Genomic DNA, 23280 nt, shown 5'->3' on the forward strand with positions numbered 1-23280 from the left:
TAATTGTATGTTGACAGTAGCCAGCAGAAGATGCTTACAAATCTTCACAGATAAATCCAAAGTGTCTAAACATTTGGGCTCTACAACCCCTGTGCAGGCAAAAATCCTTGGACAAGAGTAGCTGAAGTTTCCTTTGAAGCTGCCACCACTCCTAATGAAGGAAGTGACAATGGGGATTAGGCATGCACTTCAGCTAACCTCCAGATAGAGGCAACTTTTCTTCTCTGAAAATTAACCCACTCCCATCAGACTACAATTGGAATACTTTATATTGTTTGCATCACATTTACACGTTGCTTTACAGCTCACAGCACCCTTTTGAAAAAATAGGCAAACAGTTCATACTTATGTACTTAAACTTTATTTCTTCATAATTACAGGCTATTGTTAGAATTTTTAAACAAAAGGGAAGTCTATAAATAGAGGCTAATCCCACCTGAACAAGTTGATTTATTTTTTTTTTAAAAAAAAAGTTAAAACTTCATAAAGTAATGCCATTTAGCTCACAGCAGTGGTTTGTTGGTAGTCTGAGTAAAAGTACTATAGTCAGAGTCAGTAACATGAAATGTAACATCAAATGACTCAAAACTTTAAATTCCATAAAGGAAAGCAGGAATATATATATATAATATATACATATAATATTTTGTTGGTCCACTGAGTATACATTTTTAACAAAAGATAAGAAACTATGTAATCCAGTTAAGCATGTGATTTGCAAGATTAGTGTACACTCATTACACAGATGTATAGATAAGTTATAACTATTTAATACTTGCAAAATTTTAAGTTACTTTTTTTGAGCAGGTGTTTAAAATGCTCATTTCCCAGTGCAAAAGAAAAACCATCCCAGTCAGGTTACCCATTTTTCCCAGAAAACTGAAAACTACCCTCAAACTCATGCAACAGCAGCACTGCTAGATAATGGGAAGAGCTTAAATATACTGAAGCATGGCTGAGTTTTCCCCTTTCCCCACCAGTGCTGTGTGTTGAAACACTTCAATTTCCTTAACAGAAATACCACAGGTTAAAAGTGCAAGAAAAAAAATCTCTTGATATTTATGCTGCTGCCATCCACTTTTCTTAGACAGGGAAAAAGATTATTCTTTTTGGAATAATTTTAAATGAAACTGATTCTCCAGAATAGAGTTCTTTCAAAGTGAATAATAAGTTATTTTCATTAAGTTATTTTCATTAACATTCTATCAATCCTACTGTGACTCAGTGACCATAAAGAAATCATTCACTTTAAGGTGCAACTATCAGTTGGCATTTAATAAATTACATATACAGAAAACAACTGTGGGTTAACAAAACAAAAAAAAAAAACAAAAAACCAACCCATAAAAATCAGACTACCTGTTTTTTCTTTCTGTTCTCAATTCTATTTCAAATTGAATTTATTAACTTGCCAGTTCAGCTGCATATTCCACAGGCAAAAGTGGCTCAAATAGCAGTGGGGTCTCATAATTTGACAGTCATCTTGGCCAACAGCAAACGCACACAAATCTTAAACTTAACTGCTTTATAAAACAAAATAACAGGTCTGTCTTAAAACCTATGACCATGCAAGAAAAGCATTAAAGGTTTCAGAAAGACACTCTTTTTGACTTAGACTCCAAAAAGATTGTTATTTCAAATCCAAACAAAGAATCTTCAATGAAGAGGAAAAAAATCTATATGCATACATAAAAAATAAAGCACTCCACAACTCTGGCATTACTAAGATTTCTTTAGAAGGATAAAAGGTTTCAAATGACTAACTGCTTGATGGGAGACAGTCAGCCACGGCAGAATAATTGCTATGCTCACTTTATGCTCAATTAACAACTGCTGACAGATTACAGTCAAACTACAATCTCACTATCTGCATTTTAAACTGATTTGCTTACAGCTGGGAAAAGTACTTGGTTGCCTTGAAAACTTGAGGAAAACTGAATGCTAAACTTAACAGTTCTGAAAACAATAACCAAAAGGATTGACAGAAACATTCACACCACTTTCAGAAATTTAAAACCTTTCATAGTTTCTTGTATATATGTATTTTCTGATTAACATTTAAATAGGTTAGGTATTCAGGAAAAGGGACAAAACAGTTGACATAAGACAAAAATCTTATTCTAAACTTCATGCTTCTGATATTTCAGATTTACTGAGTGCAATAGCCAGTTCCAAGTCTTCTTGCTCTTGCTGTTTTAGTCTTGCCAATCTTTCTTTCTCTTCTCTTTCACTTTCCCTCTTAGCCCATTCAATCATGTCTTCCTCAGTAGAATACTGCATTTTTAAAAGACAAAATAAACCACATTAGTAATACAGTGACAGCTAATACTGTCCAAGTCCTTGGTTTAAGGGACACTTAGTTTTTCAAAATATTGTATATATTCTAGTCTTCAAATATTACTTGCTTTTTAATACAATCTTACGACTATCTTAGCCTAACGTTTAACTATTAGGAACTGCATTGAAGCCATCCAACTGATGTATTTTTATGAAATATGCCATGTTTCAAAATTCAGTATTAACTTTCAAAAAATTACTGAGCAGATAATGCTATAATTTAAATTAAAATTATTTTGGATAAAAAACAGTCTATGTAAGAAACATTTTGCATAAATCAGGAGAACATTTTGCAAAATATACCCCTATCCACATTGTGGGACATCCTGGTTTACCCTACTTTCATTAGGGATGAGTTTTCCAGGTGACAAATTAGCTGTAGAATGACTGTGCAAATGAAAAATTATTCTGCCAAGAAGCAGCAAAATAATAAGGTAGCCGTACAGTTAGAAGTCTGGTAGTAATATAGAGAAAGGTCAGTGGGATACAACAGAAAAAAAAAAAAAAAAAAAAACCAAAAAACCAAAAACGCCGAACAGATTATTTCCATGTACATTGATGTGAACAGAATGTGAGCTACAATTCTGTGGTACAGTGATTACAAATTAGAGACAATCAAGAGTATTATCTTAAATAACATCCAAAAGATTATGCTAAAGTTTGTTTCTAGTCAGCATGCCGAAAAGCTAAGAGGTAGGTGAAGCCCATGTCTTCATGAATGTCAATGTTAAGTCTGAAAGGGTTATCATTATATACTCCAGCTAGTTTCTGCTTTGAGCTGCTTCTTTGGGAAATAAATGTAGAAAAGCTTGAGTTTTCTCCATAATTCACTTAGTATTTTCAGTACTTGCAGCTGTAAGAGAATAATTTTTCCTTCATAAAGATAACAAACATGTTTGCTTTTTCCTCCACATTTCACTTTCTCTCTTCCAAACTGGCTTCTTAGTCTCTCTAACTATATCAGCATTTCAAAAATTATCATGCTACAAGACACATCAACCAGTGCAAGTAAATTCTGAGAGCCTGTCAATCCGCAATTTACTTCAATCAAGCACACAGTTTATTAGGCCTGAAAATAAAAAAAGCGGTATGATCAAGATACTGTAAATGCAAACTGCATTTAACAGGTATCAAGCTTTAAAGTGAGATAATCTTTCAAAACTCCTATTTGCAAAAGCTCAAAAGAAAAAAAGTAGATAGGCATGCACAAACCTTTAGATTTGCTTCTACTGCTTGGACACCACGACTTCTATGAAATGGATTCTGGTTATAAAGAGACACTTGCTACTTTTTTCTTCACTGTACATAAGTCTGGAATTCACTAGCCATTCAACACTCACCAAGTTATATTTCATTAACATACAGTGTTATGAGGCTGTTTATCAGTATTTCAGTACATTGAAATTATGACCAATCAGTTCAGTGACAGCTAAATTAAAATCACATCTTGTTTTATTTTTAATTAGTTAACAGTGTGCTTGTTATATAATTTAAATCTGCTGCATGCTCTGATAAAATGGATAATCCCTAGAACACAGATATTTTAAAAGTCCTATTTTTCCAAAAAGCTAGGAGGCCTCCATTAAAAAAAAAACAAAACAACAAAAAAACCACCAAAAAACTTACAAAAGCAATGCAATTTAAACATTAACTACAACATTTTGCAGTATTTTGTTGTAGGACAGCCTCAGCTGTAAGCTAAATTTAAATGCTGTTTTAACTGGAAGCTATATCCCTTTTGTACATGGGATAATATTTTAATATTTTTTAATACTTTAAATTAGACTGAAGACTTCAGTGTGAACAACTCAAAGCTGTCATTATACTGAAACAAATGTAAAAAGTGTTTACTCACAGTACTGAAGTTTGCAAAATTGTTGGGGTCAGCCTCTTTATTGATGCTGGTGGGAGCAAATGGATCAGAGAATAGATCTGCTTCTCGTTCTTTGGGAATGTCTGGGGTGGGGAAAGGCTGAAATGGATCGCTCGATTTAAAGGAATCTGAAGAGTCTATTTGATTGATAGGTCTTTTCCCTTAGATTAAAATGAATTTAAAATGAATTTAAGATAGCAGGTAATAACATGCCAAAAATAGTAAAAAAAAAAACAAAAACAAAAACAAAAAAACCCAAAAAAACAAATTCAAAAGCTACTTGGAATGCAACCTCTTCTAGTAAACTAGTGGAGTTGCAATGACTTCAGAGGAAGGATTGCCAATTTAAAAAATGAGGATATGGTCCATGGTTTCTTAAAGGGTAATCACGTAAAAAGGAACGCGTGTATGTTAATGATTCAAGAACAGAGTTATGTACTAATTAACTATTCTAGGAAGAAAATTACTGACAGTTTTGAGCCCCTATTCTGTCAGCACAGTATTTTTTATTCTGCATATCACCTGTCCATGATCATTCTGGCAAGGCTCTCATTATTTGTATGGATCAAGTTAACACAATTTCATTCAGAGACCAGAAATATATTTGTAAGTCTTCAAAACACGACGTACTCCAACTATGCTAAACACCTGGAATTTCTGTAGTTTTTAAACTAACAGAGTGAAAGAGTATTGCACCAAGCAATCACAGGCTTTAACTGTTTTGTTAATCTTTGCCTAAGCAGCTGCAGATATAACAGATTCAGGCACAAGGCTCCACTTATCTTGTTCTTTTTTTCAGCTTAACCCCATCAGCTTTCAACACCTTTGAGGACATTAATCCAAATACTTCCAAGAATAGTTGGGTTGAATTTCACCCCACCATTCTCTCCGTATGTTACTGCTTACAGAATAGGTTTAATTGCAGTTTCTTGAATTCAACTGGTGGGTTCTACAAGTGGTTTGACACATACAATGGCCGTATTTTAAAACTTGCTTCTGTTGCCATTTTAGATTAAAACTGCAGAATCAAACCAAAGTCCTTATTATTTTGCCTATCACTGTTGCAAGTTAGCCTAAGAATTCTTTCATTGACCAAAAGATATTCTAATTTGGCAGTGATTTACAGAATACCTCCTCAGGAATATATGATTTATTGATGCTTCCCAGCTAACCTTGCCATGTTAGCTCTCACTCACTGGTGATGTTCTATTACTAGCAAACAACAGATGTCTATTTCTTGAATAATGTATGAGAAGCAGCTTCAAATGACATACATGGAATTTTACTTCTACATTGGAAGGTTTAATAACTTTAAGAATAGGAAATACACAATCTCTAAATTTGTCCACCAAAAAATAATGAAATAGGGGTACTTATCAGTATCTAGAAAGGCAACAGATTTCAAAAGCAAGCAAACAGCCCTTCTGCAGACTTTCCAGTAGTGTGAAGAATTAAGAGAAAGATTGTGGGGCATTTATTTGAAAAAGCATTCTTGTGTTTTCAGTCAGACTAAGGGAGAAGTTAAAAACAAATATACTTAAATATCTCTTTTTATTTCCATTAGGAAAATAATTTATTGGGAATAGTTATCAAGATAACCACAGTATAATTTTTAATATGTGCAAATCAAAACAGGCTATTTTTTCTAGTCATCAATTGATAAGGATGCTGCTGTTCTGCTGCCATTAGAAGCTTGCATTCTAGAAGTGTATCTGTACACCACATCATAGCCACTCCCGTAAAATGAAGTCAGAAATACTTTTTTTTTGTTATAAATAAGGACCACCATAAAAGGAAACGCTATCAAGCATTCAAATTATCATAACTTTTCATATCAGCTGTTTACATGTTATTTGCAATGAAATAAACTACTTGCAAAGCATAAGCACGAACCACTTCTCACATTGACATTAGAAATTAAACAGCAGAGTTTAAACTTTAATATCCCTGCATTTACTGTATTCCCGTTCTTTTGAGGAAAAAAAGATGAATACATGTTTAAGTTTCATGCTACAGTTTTCCAAAACACTGTAAGAGTAGTCATCCCTATATTGTAATAGTGAGAAAATGATGCACTAGAGTTTTTAGAGAAAATGAAACAGAGTACAAAGTCAGAAAGGATTGCTAGTAATGTATTTTCCAAACTATGCAAAAAAAAACCTGAGATTGAGTGTTGTAACACTGGCTTTTTGCAACCACAAGTAGGGGGTGTCATCTTTGATAATCATGGTCTTTCTGAAAAGCAGAGTTGTTTGTGTCATGGAGTAGACCAGAGGACTCAGCTATCACTGAGAAGAAAACAGCATAGGAAACTTGGATTTATTACTACTACGTTGGCTAGGTTTGCTGCTACAGACCTCTGCTAGGCCAACTGCAAAAAGTTAATCTGAAAACCTGAGACAGTCATTTAACCCTATTGAATTCATTTTGCATTAAAACCAGAGGGTTTGCAATAGATAAAATACACTGCATTCTCACTTCAAGCATAATTTAATGCAAGTATCACATTAGTAACCATTTAATTGGCAGCTATGCTATGTTCTTGCAGGTATTCTTTTTCCAGTTTTCTCAATATTCTTCAAAAAACAAACTATGATCCCTTAACACCATGCAAAATTTAACTCTGAGGAAACCACCAACAGATCAGGAACAGCCTTGTTTCACACCTTGCTCTTTCCTTCTAAATTCAGATACTTCACTATCCTCTCGTAATTATTGTCCCACTGCCAATATTGAGAGAGCTAATTGTTAACAACATCTCAGTATTAGCTCTTACCAGGTGGTGGTGGACAGGGCCGTGTGGGAGTTCCTGTTTTGGGAGGCAACGCAGGAGGAACATCCTCATTTTTAACTGGTGGTTCCTCAAATAAGTTTTTTGTTAGGATCACGTTGTTGACGGAACCTGATGTGGAAGAGCTAAAAGGATCCTCATTGTTGGCCTTCAAAGAAAACAGCAACATACTCATTTTCAGTACAATTCTACTAATACTTCCCCTTCTTTTCAATAATGCAATATTTATTTAGAACTGAAAATATGGACTAAGACGAAAAGAAAATACTTGTGGTTTTTTTTTAACATATGATCCACATACTCCAAAAGATTGAAAATAAAGAAAAATCAGGAGTAGTTAGTGTGTACAGCGATATAAAGTTGAGTGCAGTTATACATGCAAAAGTTACACTTTTGTGTTAAACTGAGGGATTTTTAAAAAAATTATAGTATCACTTCAAATACAGAAAATACTTATAAAGCCACAAAGATTACATTGCATTCTTCACAGTTGAACTGCAGGACAATTTACTATCAAGACCTCTTTTTCAAGAAAGCAAGCCATTACAAATTTTTAGTAGTGGCAAAACTGTACTGAAACTATTGGTAGAGAGAGTAAGAGATGTCTTGTCACTGCAGAGTTCATGCATTTTCTATGAGTGACAGTAGCTTCATATTACCTTTGACAGCGTGCTAAAGTCAGCAAAGCCGCTTCCAAAGGATTCATTTCCAAACAGAGAGGCAAAGGGGTCTGTAGCTAAATACACACAAACCAAGCAAACAGAACGAAATTAAAAGTTAAATATGAAAGAGACTGAAAAAAATCCTACAACAAAGAAGCAACTGTTACATGTTTTGCAGTATAGACTAATTCCAGTAAAATCTTTTATGAGGTGGTCACTTTAAGTTATTAAGTAGCTTCTACAAAAACTCTTAAGTGTCAGCTACCAGTTAAGAATAATAATTCTCCTGAATAGGGAGTAAATCCAAAGAAGGTACTGGTATTCTGGTTTTCTACATTCGAAAAAGTTAAATTCAATTTGAAGTATTAAATAACCATACTGCTGGATGTTTTGTTGAGATACATATTTATGTATACATGCAGAAGTGTTTTTTGTGTGCATACACCCATATATATACAGACACACACTTATACATAAACACAAACGAGCTCACTTTGACTGTAGGCCCGCTTGTGGAATAAAATATCTAAACCTCATATCATCTCAATCTAATTCAACAGTACCCTTGCATTCCTATGTGTCCCAAAATATGTGAAAATTGCTATTCTACTGCAAAACCAGAATTGCACTGTCTTTACCAATACCCACTTCTACATCTCTAGAAAACAGCGGGTTTTTTCCTGTAATTTAACTGAACAGGTTTACAATATGAAATCACATGTGGATTCACGTTTTGGATTACAACTTGTCAGTGCAACATGGGAAAACAGGAGATTAGAGTCTTCCTTAAAATATATTTAGCCCTCAAATGAGAGAGGGTCATAGCAAAATAAAAGAAGCAAACTTTAACAGTAAAAATTCTTGATGAAGTAATTACTCTATCCCACATCTCCTCTCATAGTACAAAGCTGTCTTGCATGTTAATTCGGAAGTAACATGAAATCTCTAAACGGGTAGCAGTACAAACCATTCAAGTAGTCCAAACACTCAGATCAGGATATTTTACGAGCTGTAGTTAAGGTAAAGGAACATTTTTGTGGAATGAGACTTTAGTGATATGCAGTAAAGATAATGAGACAGTTTTGTTTTATAAAAACACTCTCCTACCAACTTGCACCTTATGTAACACTTTATACAAAAATTCAGAAAACTTAGGAAAAAATCTAAACTGCTGCATGACAAATTCAGTTAAAAGACAAGAAACAAAGATAAGCAAAAGCAAATAAAACCAGTAAGTCCGATGTGTATAATCTACTTTTACCTAGATCATTTGATGCAGTAACAGCTGTTCCACCAGGAGCAAAAGGGTCATTCTTCTTTGATATCTCTGTCTAAAATAAAAAATTCCTTTGGAGGGAAATCTGGTTTTCAGCTTAAAAGATTCCTCATTCTAAGAATACAATCACAATTTATTTTAGTTTCGAAGTTTTAAGATAAAATGTTTTGGAAGTAGCTTTTATTAGCATCAGTAAACAAGTCTGTTAACAGAAACTCCTCAAAACAGTGATTAATACTTTCAAAGGATGGAAAAAAGGTACAATATGTGCAACATACTTTGTAACCACTAACGCAAAATTTAAGAATATCTACCACTCATTTTGGTCTCAGATTTCTACAACCAGAGCCACCTTTATAAAGATAGAACTACAAGATATCAACACCACAAAAGTGTAGTAAAGCATTTAAGATGAATGCATAACTTAACTTCAGTTCAGAAATACAGATCTCCTAAGAATCAACTGCTAATCCCACACCACAGCTCTCGACCTTTTTATTTATCCTCTTCTGTAATTCTCTTTATTACCAGACTATAATATGACCAAGAGTTGGTTATATTTTTATGTTAGAGTACTAAAACTTGGCAAAGGATACTGTGCTGAGTAAGTATTCGAGATTAGTTTTCTATGATTTTTTAAGGTTGGAGGTGTAAGCCGTGAAATTTGCATAATGTGCACACCATGTGGAAGGACGACACCACCACTGTTAGGTGCAGTAATTTCTCACTATCTTGGCTGTTGAGGGTTCACCTCAGACACACTCTACAGCCACTTAGCTTGCTTCCTAATCCTAATCCATATGTCTTTAATTTTTATAAGTGTATACGCATGTTTTATACACATGCAAAATTGGAAGTAAGTCATGAACAGAAGCAGCACTGAGAAGGAAAAGAGATGGCAAAAGGATGGAGACAAACTTACAACATGAAGAATTTCAGCTTCTTAGGTTAACTGTTTGTCTATCAGCCCTAAATACTACCTCATCAAGTTCTGTCCTACATGACAGAAGGTTTTGTGCCCAACTCTACCTTATTATAGGATCAAGACTAATCAATAACTGCTCAGCTATAATGTGGACAGCTAGAAGTTACACCAAAGTACACTTGAAAGAGGCACATTCAGTAAGAATCTCCACATTATAAGAGGGCTTCAATAACTCATTAAAAAAAAAAAAAAAACAGCACAACCCAAACAACATACAACCTTCAAACAATTTCACTTTTCAGAGGGGAAACCCCATACCATATCACATACTTGAGATAAGATATAGAAATATACTTATTGATCCTATAAGCTTTGAAGGCAAAAATCAAGTGTCTCAACATGACTTGGCAAGATTAATCTTGGGTTTCTTTCAACGTTTAGTAAGTTCCACCAGCTACTATCAGAGCTTAGTTCATTACTCTCAAATGTTCTTATCTGTGAAGCAAGGAAGCTCCACAGGAAGCATTTTAAAGATATTTTTACTTCTATTTAATCTGTAACTATTTCTACAAAATAAAACACAAAAAAGGCAAGACAGAGCAATGGGGCTCTGACTTCTGAATATCAGCTTCTCAAGGCATGTCCAAATGTACAAAATAGATTACTTTGTTGTAATCATATATAGAAGTAAAAAGGTGTGCTGCCAAACTTACTGTGATATTACTGTTGTCTGCAGTGCTAAATGGATCAGTGCCAGTAGTTGCAAAAGGATCAGTGGAGGATTGTTTGAAAAAACAGTCAGCTGCAAAAGGATCTGAGCCTTTGAAGGGATCACCACCAAAGGGATCTAAAAAGTAAACATCTCATTAACATTTCTGCTAGCTTTACTTAGCTTGATATCTTAAAAACTAAACATTATATTGCTTTTTTCATACTGCAAGAAGGTGACACATTTAAGACCAAGCATCTTTGAAGTATGAAATTCATCTGTGAATCATTTGTATTCTGTGATTCAAAACATTAGATAAGCCAATACTTTCTGCACATCATGAAAACCTTGGATGGTGCCAGTCGTTCAGTTCCAGAATCATCTGAGTATACAGGCTCTTTAACCAAGTTCTCTAAAAATGAAGCATTTTACAAAACCTAATGTTTCTCAGAACTCTCCTACCCTCCTCTCCTTCACTCCCCAAACACAACTGATGTTTTCTTATTTGGCACTTGGTGCACAATGCTGTTTTACTATAGCCTTCCTACTGGCCATTTTGCCTTTTTGTCACCAGTAACCCCATTCAGGACCAAGCAAATAATGCAAGGATATTGCCTATACAGCCAGTCTAAATAGACTTCCCACCTTTTTCAATATTTAGTTCTAAAGAAAGTTGGCAAGTTAAAAGCATTTAAATGCATACAGTCCTACTTCTTTGCATGCAGAACAGGCAGCAAAGAGTTTGGGGCCTTCTGTTTATCACCTTCACCTACTTAAATTCCGACTAAGAATACTTCCAACAGCAAGAGAGATGTTCACTGGCAATGGGCTTCTCTGAAAAGCTTTAACACAAGTGGCCAGTTGCTCTTGCCTTATATCTGTCTATCTTACAGTGACTTTTTGGGTCATTTCCACTTTTTTGTATTGAAAGTGGCAACACTTCTCCCCACATACTCTTCTAGTAGGAGTCACTTAGAAAAACAAACACATGACAAGTTACAAAGTTATTTACCAATTTTCCCAAAAGGATCATCTTTGAAGGGATCACCTGTTAAAAAAAAAAAAAGTGACTTGTAGCTTTTTATCATAAGGCATGTACTGACTTGAAGTCTTTTGGATACAAACTAATTTCTTCAGCTAGAATTTAGTTTCACTATTTTCAGTGGAAGTATAAGAGTTGTCATTAGACAAAGCAAATATTCATCAAGTAGTTCATTACCAGCATGAAACACACACAAAAATACCTGTCTCAGATGTATTTCTGTTGGCCACTGTCAATAAACACTCACATTTTGCAGTACTTACTACCATGGCAATCCAGGCTAACCACTGATAGAAGCTTAGTCCTAGTTTTGATTAATTCTCACAGGTGCCATGGATGACAGCTTCTAACTGTTCATTTCCGTACTGGATGCATGGTCCCAACTGCATCAGTTCTACTCCCTCGCCTACATTTAAGAGATGCAGATGTACTGTATCTTAGCTGTAGGCATCTACTCCTGAACATACTGAGCACACAAAGCCCAAAAGGTTGGCTACTAACAGACAAACCTTTCTCCTTTGAAAAAAAGGCCTTGTCACATGCTGTAAGTAGGACCACTTCAATACAAACAGAAATCAAGCAACATCTACACAGAAATATTCAAATTGTTTTAAACTTTTTTAATTTATTCATTAAAAAGTATTATATCTACACTGACATTCCTTCAGAAGCCAAGTAATCTGAAATAAATTTGGCTTATTTTCCTTTTGAAGCAATACAAGCTAAATTGATCAGACTGTTGATTCTGAAAGCATGTAAAAATCATATTTATGTGGCTAAAAACATCTGTTTCAGCAGTTAATCCAAATTAACTCCCCTTCTCCAAGTGGCTCTATATAGACAGATCACTTCTTCCAACAAAAAAAAGAAAAAAATAAGAATGCTGTTGCTCTGATTTTAAGTTGCAAGTTCTTAAAATAAAGCATAGCACTTCCACAAGACGAACAGATGGTGCAGTTCCACATTACTTTTTCCTGAGTGCCAAACTAACCATAAGTAGGCCACAGCCATTCATTCTCAACCACCCACACCCTCCCCACACCACAGCCCGCTGAACCCTCAGTTGATCTGTTTGTGAATCTGTGCTGCAAATTAGGAGGGGGTGGGAGGTAAGAGAGGTACACGGGAAGAGTGGTGATGGAAAGGTGCAATTTTCACAGCTAATTAGGAAAGTCCAGATGAAGGAAGGAGAAACAACCAGAAACTCTCATTTCCATTTTTGTAATGCTATTGGCTCCACACTCCTGTCACTCAAGACTTCCCATTTATTCTATAAAGAGTAGTTCCAAGGTGAAGATTAGTCCAAGATGTGTTCATACAAGACCTGTTTCTGCAAATCTGCACTTAGAGATAAAAGTTTACTTACTGCCAACAAAAGGGTCAGACTGGAAGAACTCTAAGCTGGCTTCAGAAACTAGATCAGGCAATGGATGAGATTCAGCATCAAATGGATCTTCCTGGGCAATGCAAAAGAAGTAGAGAAAGATATTAAAATTTTAAGCGACACAGGACAGAAAACTCGTCGTCTTGTGTTACCATTTAGTAGTTTCCTAAAGCTGGGAGAGAAAAAAAAAAAAAAAAAAAAAGAGGGAGAACTACATTCTACATAATTTATCAATAGATCCAAAATATTTCTCAACAACAACCTGCGTGCTATAGGAGATGAAATGTTTTCACGACATCACACTAAATAAAAACAGTAAGAAGTGACAATTTTATTTCTCTGTTGTTCTGTGACCATCATGCAAGTGACATTACTCAAGCCTGAAACAGTTTAGCTAGGATTTTTTAAATTTAACTTTTTGCTCCTTCAAATTTGAACAAACTCACTTTTTTGGTAATAGTTGCAGCTGGGGTCTCTTTCTCTTCTTCCACCGCAGAGGCTGTTGTTTCAGGACTATTCCTTATCTAGATAAAGATAAAAGCAATTCACCATAAATAAGTAAATAGAAGACTACACAATATACACCATTTTAAGTATTAAATAGCTAAAAGAATATACTAAAGAATACTTCAAGAGGTTCATACTGATTATGAAACATACTGAAATGTCCCATAAATCTTGTGAAAGTTGTTTTTTTTTTTTTAAATTTCAAGAATCTACTGGGACATAAGGAAAGCCATTTAAAGCAAGACAGCTTTAGATTTTCTGTACTATTCCTTATTCCACTCTTGCTGCATCAACTGGAGACAGCTGCTTTCCTTTAATGTTATTTCCACTATTCAATTTGTTATATTTTGCTTTAGAAATAAATACAGAAAGTTTTTTATTGCCAGTTTTCAGTCAAGCTAAAATTGCTGCCTCTTCTGCTATCAGCTTTCAAATTGCTGAAACATAATCCCTTAGAATAACACCCTGAAATTTCACACTGCAAGTGTTTAAAAACATAATCAGTCTTGATACATTCTTAACTTATTCCAACTTCACAGCTGCATTGCATCATGATCAAGCAGGCAAAACATTACTCACCGGAGACACACTGTTTATTTGTTCATCTTCTGCTATACTTTCCCTTTCAGCATTCTCATTAAGGTTAGCAGTTTCACTGCTGCTGTTGCTAAGACTAGACTGATCCACAGTTCCATTTACAAGTGTATTATGTGGTTGAGAGTGCCAACTAAATTGGTTATTTTCCAGTTCTTTCAGCTCAAGAAGTTTTGTCTGCACCTGTAAACAAATAAATGTACATGCATCAGTATGGCAGCACACAGAAGCTAGTACACGACCATCCCCTCTTAAATATAAGATGGAAGTTATATGTCTGATATTCTCATTTTCAAAAGCAAATATAGTAAAACCCATGTTCTTTCAACCAAAGAGTGAAATTTGAGAGATAAGCACAAATCTAATTTAGAAGAGATGTAATATGGTTGAAGGACAGACATGAGAACCTTCTCCTGGCAAGGACACAGATTGTATCACTTTCAACATCCAGACTTGTTGCTTTGTTTCTGATCAAACTCATAAGCAGAGTTGCAAAGCTTCCAGAGTTTTTTGTTCAGTTGGGGTTGGTTTTTTGGTTGGTTGGTTTTGTTTTTGTTGTGGTTTTTTTCTTCTGTTGATAGTGGTCAGATTTTTTTTAGATTATGTATTTGCAATTGCCTTAAACTTTAAATTAAAAAGGCTGCTTTTCCTTCCAAGAAGGAAAATAAATTCCTTATCTTCTCCCACATGACCCGTGAAGTCTACAAAATGCAAAGTATATCTTCCTAAGCAGTTACATCCACATATGATTATTTCAGCAATATGCTTAATACAGTGCCTCACAGCAAATATTTACAACCAGCCTGACAGTTATAAAGGAATTATTAGTTTTGACAGATTATGCAGAAGGATGAATATAGTTCACATATTTAGGTGGCTAAATCCCACTGACTTCTGCTAGGTCAGTCACCTAATAGAGTTTTCATTGCCTTGCACATGTCACAAGTCAGATGGCAGCAAAGACAACATCAGATGTTTTTCAAATACACTGGCCTCAGACCATTCAATAATCTTGCCTAAAGCACCGAAGCACCTATTGTTCATTATTTGTGAGCCAAGAGCAATAAAATCAAGAGTACGGATATAAAACCTATCAAAAAAAAAAATCTGTAGTATAGTCAAGCATAACCACTTACATTATCAGCCTCAAATCTGTTCATTTTAAGTACCTCTTGCTAGTATATTAATATTGCAATAGCACAACCTTCTCTCTACCTGTGATGAAACAAGGGAAAAATCCATTTGTTTACTTCTGTTTCTAAACCTCAAGGCCCAATTTAAAAATTATTAATATGTTATAAGGCTCTTCAACAGGTGTTCTTGCATGAACACTAGCAGTGGAAGTCTTAAGGAAAAAAAAAAAAAATTGTTAACAAGTTACATGCATGGATTGTGTGAAATGACCAACCCAAAAATCAGCCATTTCTAGGGTTCAAAGTTAATAGGATGGCTTTTTGTTTTGTTTTTAACTTGATAATGATGTGACTCTGGCTAACATATTAGATAGCTTGCAAGTCTGAGGAGAAGAATGATGAGGAAAGGCTGTGCAAACTAACACATCACTGAAGTAATAATAAATCACTGATTGCAGAGAGGAGCTAAAATTGTTCCTGTAATGTAAGAGCAGATACCTCAAAGCACAGTTCTGCTCTTAAAAACCAGCGCAGACATCTGTGCTTCTCAATATCTAGTCTCAGTCCAATTTATTCTTACATTCACCTTACTTTCCCCTTTAAACAGTGCACTAAGTAAATGTTATTAGTAATTTTATACCAACATCACCTCAATTAAAGAACAGTGAGAGCGTGCCCCAGGCCATGGCTGAGGAAGAAAGTTCAAATAACTACTGGACATGGAGAACTTAAACATGCATTACCCACTTTTCATTCATTACATTGAGACAAATTATTTATGAAGTATAACAAATTAATCCCTTTTTATTAACAAAACTTCGAGAAAAATCATGAAGTATCTTGAGTGACTTGAATCAGCCTCTAAGAACCCTAACAACTACCGGCACAGGACACGTGTAAGCAGCTAAAGACATGAGCAAAGAGTGAAGAAAAAAGAAAATGCCTTCCCCTAAAGAAAAACCATACTAAAGGTTGGCGGCTATTTTATTTTTTTTTTCTTTCACACTGCCTTACTGAATTGATTTCCTGTTGTGAATCCTGCAGATGTTGCTGAAGAGGTCCCAGCTGTGCTTTCCCAGACTCTATGCAATGCTCAAGCTCTGCAGTTTCTTGCTGCAGGCGACTCAGCTCCTCTTGAGCTTTGGTCAGTTCATCTTCATAGGCTGCAATCTTTGATTCCTGGCTTGTTATTTCAGCTTTCAGCATGGCAATCTAAAGCACGAACAAATATTTCAAAGCCAAATAAAAAACAAAACAAAACACACCTCCAAACACATCCAAATACTATTATTTATAACCAGAAAAAGTAAAAACCTCATAGGTATTGCAGAGATTATAGATCATACCTGAAAGAAAGGTTAATTCCCCAATAGTCTCAATAAGATCATAGTATTCAAGTTATTTTCCTGACCAACACCTGGAAATATCATTTTAGACCTTAAAGAAATACTATAGCTTTATATTAGGAAAAAAAAAATAAAAATCTATGTAACCATAAGATGATTTTTTTTAATCACAAAGAAATCAGTCCCAGTAATTAGTGCTTCTAATTACACTTATATTGCATTATGATTTTGCATTATTTTGTTGCACTCAACCTTATTTGTGTGCAAGTATATCTCAGTGTATTTCCTGACACAGTGATGCTAAATTAGGAGGTCACTGAAGTGAGTGACATATTTCCTATTCTCTGTTGGTCACAAAATCTTGACGCTTAGGCTGTTTATTTGTTTTTTCTCTCCTGTCCCATCAACTGTAATGCTGCAAGGCTGAGTTCTTCAAAATGAGGCATTTACTCTTTCAAGGGCCTCAGCCACTAGACCTCACCAAATGGGCCTCCTCCGCACACTTCTGCCTGATATCATTAAGTTGCTCTTCCAACTTCGCCTTCTGCTCGTCAAGATCATTCAGGATTTCCTGCGCTTCCTGTTTCTGAGCTTGCAGCTTTTGCAGATTACTGCTCTCCCGTTTTACTTCATCTTGTAGATCCTGTAATAAAAAAGATGAGCTTTGCATTTGTTCCCTCTCTCCTCCTAACCACTAAATTCCACAGTATAAACTGCAGTACTAACTCAGATTTCAAAGCATCAACAAATTATCGTTCAAAAGCTAGCATTTGTAGCAAATGGCAGACAAGCAAGTATTCTCAAATTCTAAGACATAAAAATAATTAGGTTATTTGCTTTTTCTTTTCTTTAGTAAAAAGAATCTCACTGAAATATTGAGGATCATGCATTAACACAGAGATTAACTATTTTACTCACAAGGAGGTTAGGGTTTCATTTTGGAGTCCTCTTTATCTAGGCTGCTACATTGTCTCTCTCCTATGTTTTAGCACTATGTTTTACCGAGTTCCTTAACAATAGAAATTCTTTATTCTGCTCCCTCCTCCTTCAAAAACGCATGGCCAAGACCAGGAACTTGTTTTAGCAACATGGTAAAGGCCCAAACTGGTGCATTAGTAACCAAAATGCACTCATTTCTAGAGCCTCCCTGCCTCTGATTTTGCAAAAATATCTGCCAAAAAACTTATTTTCCCTGTAACAGCACTGGTAAGAAATGCATATTTCATACACAGCAATATATGGCATCTTCTAATTTCTGAAACAACAGTAAGAATGTATCTTGTGTTTTAAGTACATTAAGTAGCATCATATGATAATTAGTTCATTTCTGAGCAACAGGGATGGTTGTACTTCAACAAACTGCAGAGATAACACTGAGAAAAGTGTCAAGAAAATAATTTAGGAAGAAGACAGAATCGTCAAAGTCAAGAGCAAGAGATAATACAGGGACACCACAAAGGACTAATACAAAAGGAGAAGTATTAGATGAAAAAGGAAGATTGCAGCCTGAGAAAATATGGTAATTGAAGGAAGAATCATGAACAACAGTAAAAAAGAATGAATAGAGATAAAAAGAAAGGAGGATAAGAAAAGAAAACAGGTTGATATGAATTTCTGATTAGATCATGCAGATCAAGCTAAGATCCTGTCGGCCTTTTTTAGGGGTGTTTTGTTTGGTTTTTTTTTTTTTTAAGTGAGGCAGATAGTTTAGCAAACACTGTGCACACTAACACCTCCAGATCATCAGGACAAAAAAGACAGATAGAAATAGAGAGGCATATGGTGCAGCAGTCTGATGCTAAGAAATAGGTAACCTCAAGACAACTGGAAGACTACTTAAAGAAAAATCATAGATGCTTTTGCAAAAAAACAAACAGAAAACCAAAACAAAAACAAAAAAAACCCCCACCAAACTAAAAAAAAACCACTAAAAAATGACACACCAAACCAAATACAAACCACCAAAAAAAACACAGAAAAAACCTCAAATTAAATTTGAAGTTCAGTAAAGGGTATATTACTGACGTATAACAGTCAGAGTGGGTGAATTACTGGTTATTTCTTATCTATGAAAGACAAACCAGCACCCATACAAAGAGCTCTTACAGCAAAGAGCTCAACAGCATGGATAACTGGGACACCCTTGATCCATTCATTTTTTACATCACTTTGAAAAGCAAGTATCAGCTGACACTCAAAAGAAGCAATGGGGAGAAAAAGTAACAGCTTAAAGAGATTTCAGTCTCCTTTCTCCAAAAGGAAGCAAGAATTCACATACACACAAGCTAAATATAGATCACCTCCACTGTTGCTGCTGTCCCTTGAATCCCAAAGTCTGTTCTAGGCACAGCAGCAGAGGAGCACTGAAGCATCCTGACTAAGCCTGATGGCTCTCAGAAGGAGGAGGGAAAAAAACCAACCAAAACAAAACACCGAACATAACCACTCCAAAATTAAAGGTCGGAGTAGATATAATACACAGAACTGGGGATAATACTCAAAGATGTATCTTCATGAAGTAAATCAGGCTCCAATTAAGCTTTGATTTCAAAGAACACCCTTGGCAGAGAAGCAGCATCTTAATGTTCAAGGACTGAATGAGATTCGATATGAAAACCATTTACATATTTGACGTGGTACAAGCTAGCATTTTTATGGTAATAGTAACCTTGTATTAGATTTATGATTGTTGGTAACTCTCCATGCTAATGTAGTGTAGGACAAGGAAAGCCTGGGGATCTGTATCGCCACAGACAGACAATGGATTTAGTAGCTTGCCACACTGCACTTCACCAAACTGTGCTAAAAACCATTAAGCCGGAAAGAGCACAGAAAAGTTTAACTTCGGTGACTTTTTAATAGCTTTGGTGCACTGCAACAAAGAATAGAGAAAATCCAATGCTGAGTGGGATACTCAGAGTGTAAATCTGTTTAAGAAAACTCAGGCCAACAAAGAGATCAAAAGTCTAGAAGGGCCAGAAACATTCTGGCCTACTTAGAAGGCCACAGTCCCAAAATACCTTTCACTTCCTCACCCCCCACCCCTCTTCTCTGAAGCAGTGTCTCACATGCAGTTACATTTTTTTCCCCCCAATTGACGTGAACATATATTATGCTCTGTTCAAGAGGTACATGCATTTGTTCTAAAAATTTCTTTACAAAGTTTCAGTGTCCCATTGAAAAGCAAAACAGACCTTTTGACTTCATGTCAAGAAAGTTCTAGTGAATACGTAACTGTTGGGAAAGCCAGGAGAATCACCACTTATTTCAGAATCTTAGCACAGACTGAAAAAACATGCCCATATGTGTGAAGTGCTAGAAGGAAGACAACAGTCTTGTGAATGTGTCCAAAAGCCCACAGCTGCTGAGGCACACTGTCCCCCAACACCTGTGTCTAGAAGAGGAGGCTGCTGATGAGAGAGCAAGGGGACAGCCAAGTAAAGGCATTTTCAGATGCCACTTGGTACGTGGTCAAAACCTAACATTTTAGTTACATATTAATTCCGTAAAACAAAGTTCTCTACTGCCAAGAGGAACATTTCATATCTTTCATATTTATTACTCCTATATTTATAGGAAAATGCTAATCCAATCACAGAATAAATTAATTAAATGGTGCCTTAGAAGTTTCTTGCTCTTTGTTACTGTGCCCATAACTATAAGAAAAATCACCCCTTAATCTTTGCTACTAAAGAGCTGATATTTTATTAAACGCATTAAAACCCATTAGTATCCTTACAACTCTTTTTCTGTCTTTGCTTCTCAGTATTTATTTACACAGCATATACATTATTTTAAAGAAAAAGACTGTTGTTCTTTCTCTCCTCCCATACAAGTCAGCTCATTCCATCACAGACCATTGCTATATTTGAGATTATAATTTGTGTCCTGGAAGTAATTCTGCCATCAGAAACCCTGGAGTGTGATGCCATGAAACTGGCCTCATCCAAAGTGGCAGAATCAAACACATTGGTTTTGTACACCATCTTTAGAAATGTCAACATTAGCGTAAAACTAGAACAAAAAAACATGATGTAAAGATATTCTTAGTCTGTCACCACTATTCTCTGAAGTTCTAGAAAGTTTCCTGAAATATGCAGGTCCTCCAACATTCAGGAGCAAGAAAGGGACCAGAGATAAGGGGCCACCAGCTTAAGTAAATGGTGCAGCCATATCAGATTTGATCCTCATGGTTTCTCATTTTTCTGACAAGCCAGTAATAGACTGTTCCTTCTCTGCAGACTGGCAGAACTCTTTTAACGAGGGACAAATAGCTTGTGTGATCACTAAGAGGTTAAGGACCTGAGACAGTTGCTTCCAACATTACTGCTCTGGATACAATGACTTAATTGATTCCATGATGATGCTGAGCATCAAATACTAAACACATGCAGATGACACTAATAACATTAAAGTAAGGTTTTTATTTAGCTTTCTATACCTTTTGTGCAAAGGCACCAGAGAACTCAACCTTCACATGAACACACACAGTTTCCAGAACACACTAACAAAGTCATCCTGTGTGCAGAACCAGGAATATCCGTGAGAATTTTTAATGCTGTGAAAAGGCAATCTGCAGAGTGGGGAGGGAAATGACCACTGCATGCACGGACAGAATCACAGACACGGGCAACTTCCCTGTGCATTCCTGCCGCTGCTGAATCTGGCTGCCATTGTGACTAACAGGCCAGCATCTGATTATCTTCTGAAAGGTCAAACTATTAATTTTCATCCAGGCTTTACGGATATTAAGTAGCCAAGCACATAATTCACAACGGTTGTAACACATTGGCTCTTTTTCTGCACCACACAAAGTAAAATGCAGAAATCTTGCATTATTTGCTTTTAATCAAATAAAGATTATTTGAAATAATAAAGATTCCCAAAATAAATGTAGAAAGAAGTGTAAGTGATCAGATATCACACTGAAATTTTTTCTTAAAGCAGCAACTCTAGCTGCTCTTGCAGCTTAAAATTTAATTGAAATATTGCTTTGCAGTATTTAATTCAGGGCTTGGCTAGACTGTTAGCACCCCAAACACTGACGCTGACTGTGTAATTTTTAATCCCTGTAAAACACTTGTAAAATTCAAATTTTCCAATATTCTAGAAATTCAATGTCATCGTTTTAAATAACAGTCAAACACATTATTTTTAAAATTCACTTAGATTAGACAAAATTAACTTGATGCAACATTCCTCCCAAGCTGGTAATTACTGCGACTCTTCAGAAGCAGCCCCATATACAAGCCCTTTTAATTCAGCCACTTAAGTTTATTAATTTGCAGTGCTACAGTGTCTTCTTTAGTTTTAATTATACATTAGACTGCCTTGCTAAAAAAAAAAAAAAACCCAAAAAAGAAATCTATTCTTTTGTAATATTTTTCATTTAAAACTCAATGCAGGCTACATATCCTAGGAGCTTGCACATTTATACAAACAGACGCACCTACACCAACGCACATTCAAAGTACATTCTTCTTCTTAGCTGCATATTTTTTTTCTTTTTGTAGCGATGACCACATCACGGAATAGGTGATGTGATCTGAAGACTCAGTAATCCCACTGCCACTAACATACCACACGGTGCAGTATCAGGTGTCCGAACAATAATTTTATGTCTTATTTACCTGGACCTCACTTGTCCTCTGCTTGATGGTATCTTCTTTCTCCTTCAGGTCTTGCTCTACATTATTCTTTTCCCTAGAAGACCAGCAAACAATGCAAGAATACTTAAGAACATCAGCTACAGCGGGAACAGTTATCCAGCCCCCTAAGCCTGTATCTCTCTTTAAATACATAGTGAAACATTAAACACAAAATATGTAAGGGATTTCTGTTTTCCAAATTATCTACAAGACAGAAGCCCACATAAGTGTTCTGCATAAAAAAAAACCCTGTCTTTTCACCCAACTGCACTTCAGTGATAAGAATGGCTCAAAAATGGAAGGGGGCGGGAGGGAGAAATCAATGAAATACTGTCTCCAGTGATCTCACTGTTGCTATGGAGCACTTGTCTAATGAAAACTGCTAGGAAAAGTGGGAGGGATTGCATCAGATTCCATCTATTAACCCCTGCAAGCACAGTAATTCCTGTGCTAACAGCAGCCAGAAAACATCTCCAGCAGGCCAATGTAGCTTATTAATTACCTTTGCCTATCAGATCTTAGATGTATCTGTTGGTAAGCGCAGTCAGAAGAACAAAGGTTAGCTTGCTGTAATCGCTGTCTGCTTAGAGATGCCCTACATAGTTATTTGCTGTGTCATATCGTCTGTCTCTACAGACACTCATTTAAGTTTAAAAGTGACTACTGATGACAGGTGAATTATCATCAATAAATTCTTGGCAGTCAGACATAACAATAGCTTTAAGAAAGAGGAAAAAAAAAAAACCCAGTCATACAACTCAGAAGTGTTACTGTTCTAAAAAAATCAATAGCCTTTATCTCTAGACAGTATACGAAATCTTTTCTCCTTTCATAGATGCAGAAAAGCATTAAGCTTTACAGTTTTAACATTACCTTCTGTATACGGATATTTACTTTCCATAAAGATTTTGTTAATAAATTAGCACACACATTAAAAGTTAGAATTTAAACAACAATAAACCTAATGTTTCTAAATGAAATACCATAGTGAAAAGCTAGCAAATTATACTACTAGTACAGTTAAGGTAACTTCATATTTTAATAGCAGCAGAT

General features: G+C 35.5%; 1 protein-coding gene across 4 annotated transcripts in view; it reads right to left on the bottom strand.

The window, feature by feature from the left end:
* Positions 1–342: 342 nt before the first annotated feature.
* EPS15 (epidermal growth factor receptor pathway substrate 15) overlaps positions 343–23280 on the bottom strand; it is a 49224-nt gene continuing 26286 nt past the window's right edge. For 2 of the 4 annotated variants that reach the window (XM_086753156.1, XM_010126621.2), the window contains 13 exons: positions 22210–22282; positions 17061–17222; positions 16248–16445; positions 14086–14283; positions 13446–13523; positions 12982–13072; positions 11586–11621; positions 10578–10711; positions 8925–8994; positions 7661–7737; positions 6987–7149; positions 4193–4371; positions 343–2274 (listed from right to left, as the gene is read on the bottom strand). In XM_086753156.1, the coding sequence (XP_086609282.1) occupies positions 2128–2274; positions 4193–4371; positions 6987–7149; positions 7661–7737; positions 8925–8994; positions 10578–10711; positions 11586–11621; positions 12982–13072; positions 13446–13523; positions 14086–14283; positions 16248–16445; positions 17061–17222; positions 22210–22282 (1606 nt within the window). In that variant the 3' untranslated portion in view covers positions 343–2127. Of the gene's footprint in view, positions 2275–3549; positions 3587–4192; positions 4372–6986; positions 7150–7660; positions 7738–8924; positions 8995–10577; positions 10712–11585; positions 11622–12981; positions 13073–13445; positions 13524–14085; positions 14284–16247; positions 16446–17060; positions 17223–22209; positions 22283–23280 lie in introns of all 4 variants that reach the window. The other 2 variants (XM_086753157.1, XM_086753158.1) reach the window with 2 other exon arrangements.

Source organism: Chlamydotis macqueenii, chromosome 8, assembly GCF_036417535.1.
Source record: "Chlamydotis macqueenii isolate bChlMac1 chromosome 8, bChlMac1.mat, whole genome shotgun sequence".
Classification (NCBI taxonomy): domain Eukaryota; kingdom Metazoa; phylum Chordata; class Aves; order Otidiformes; family Otididae; genus Chlamydotis; species Chlamydotis macqueenii.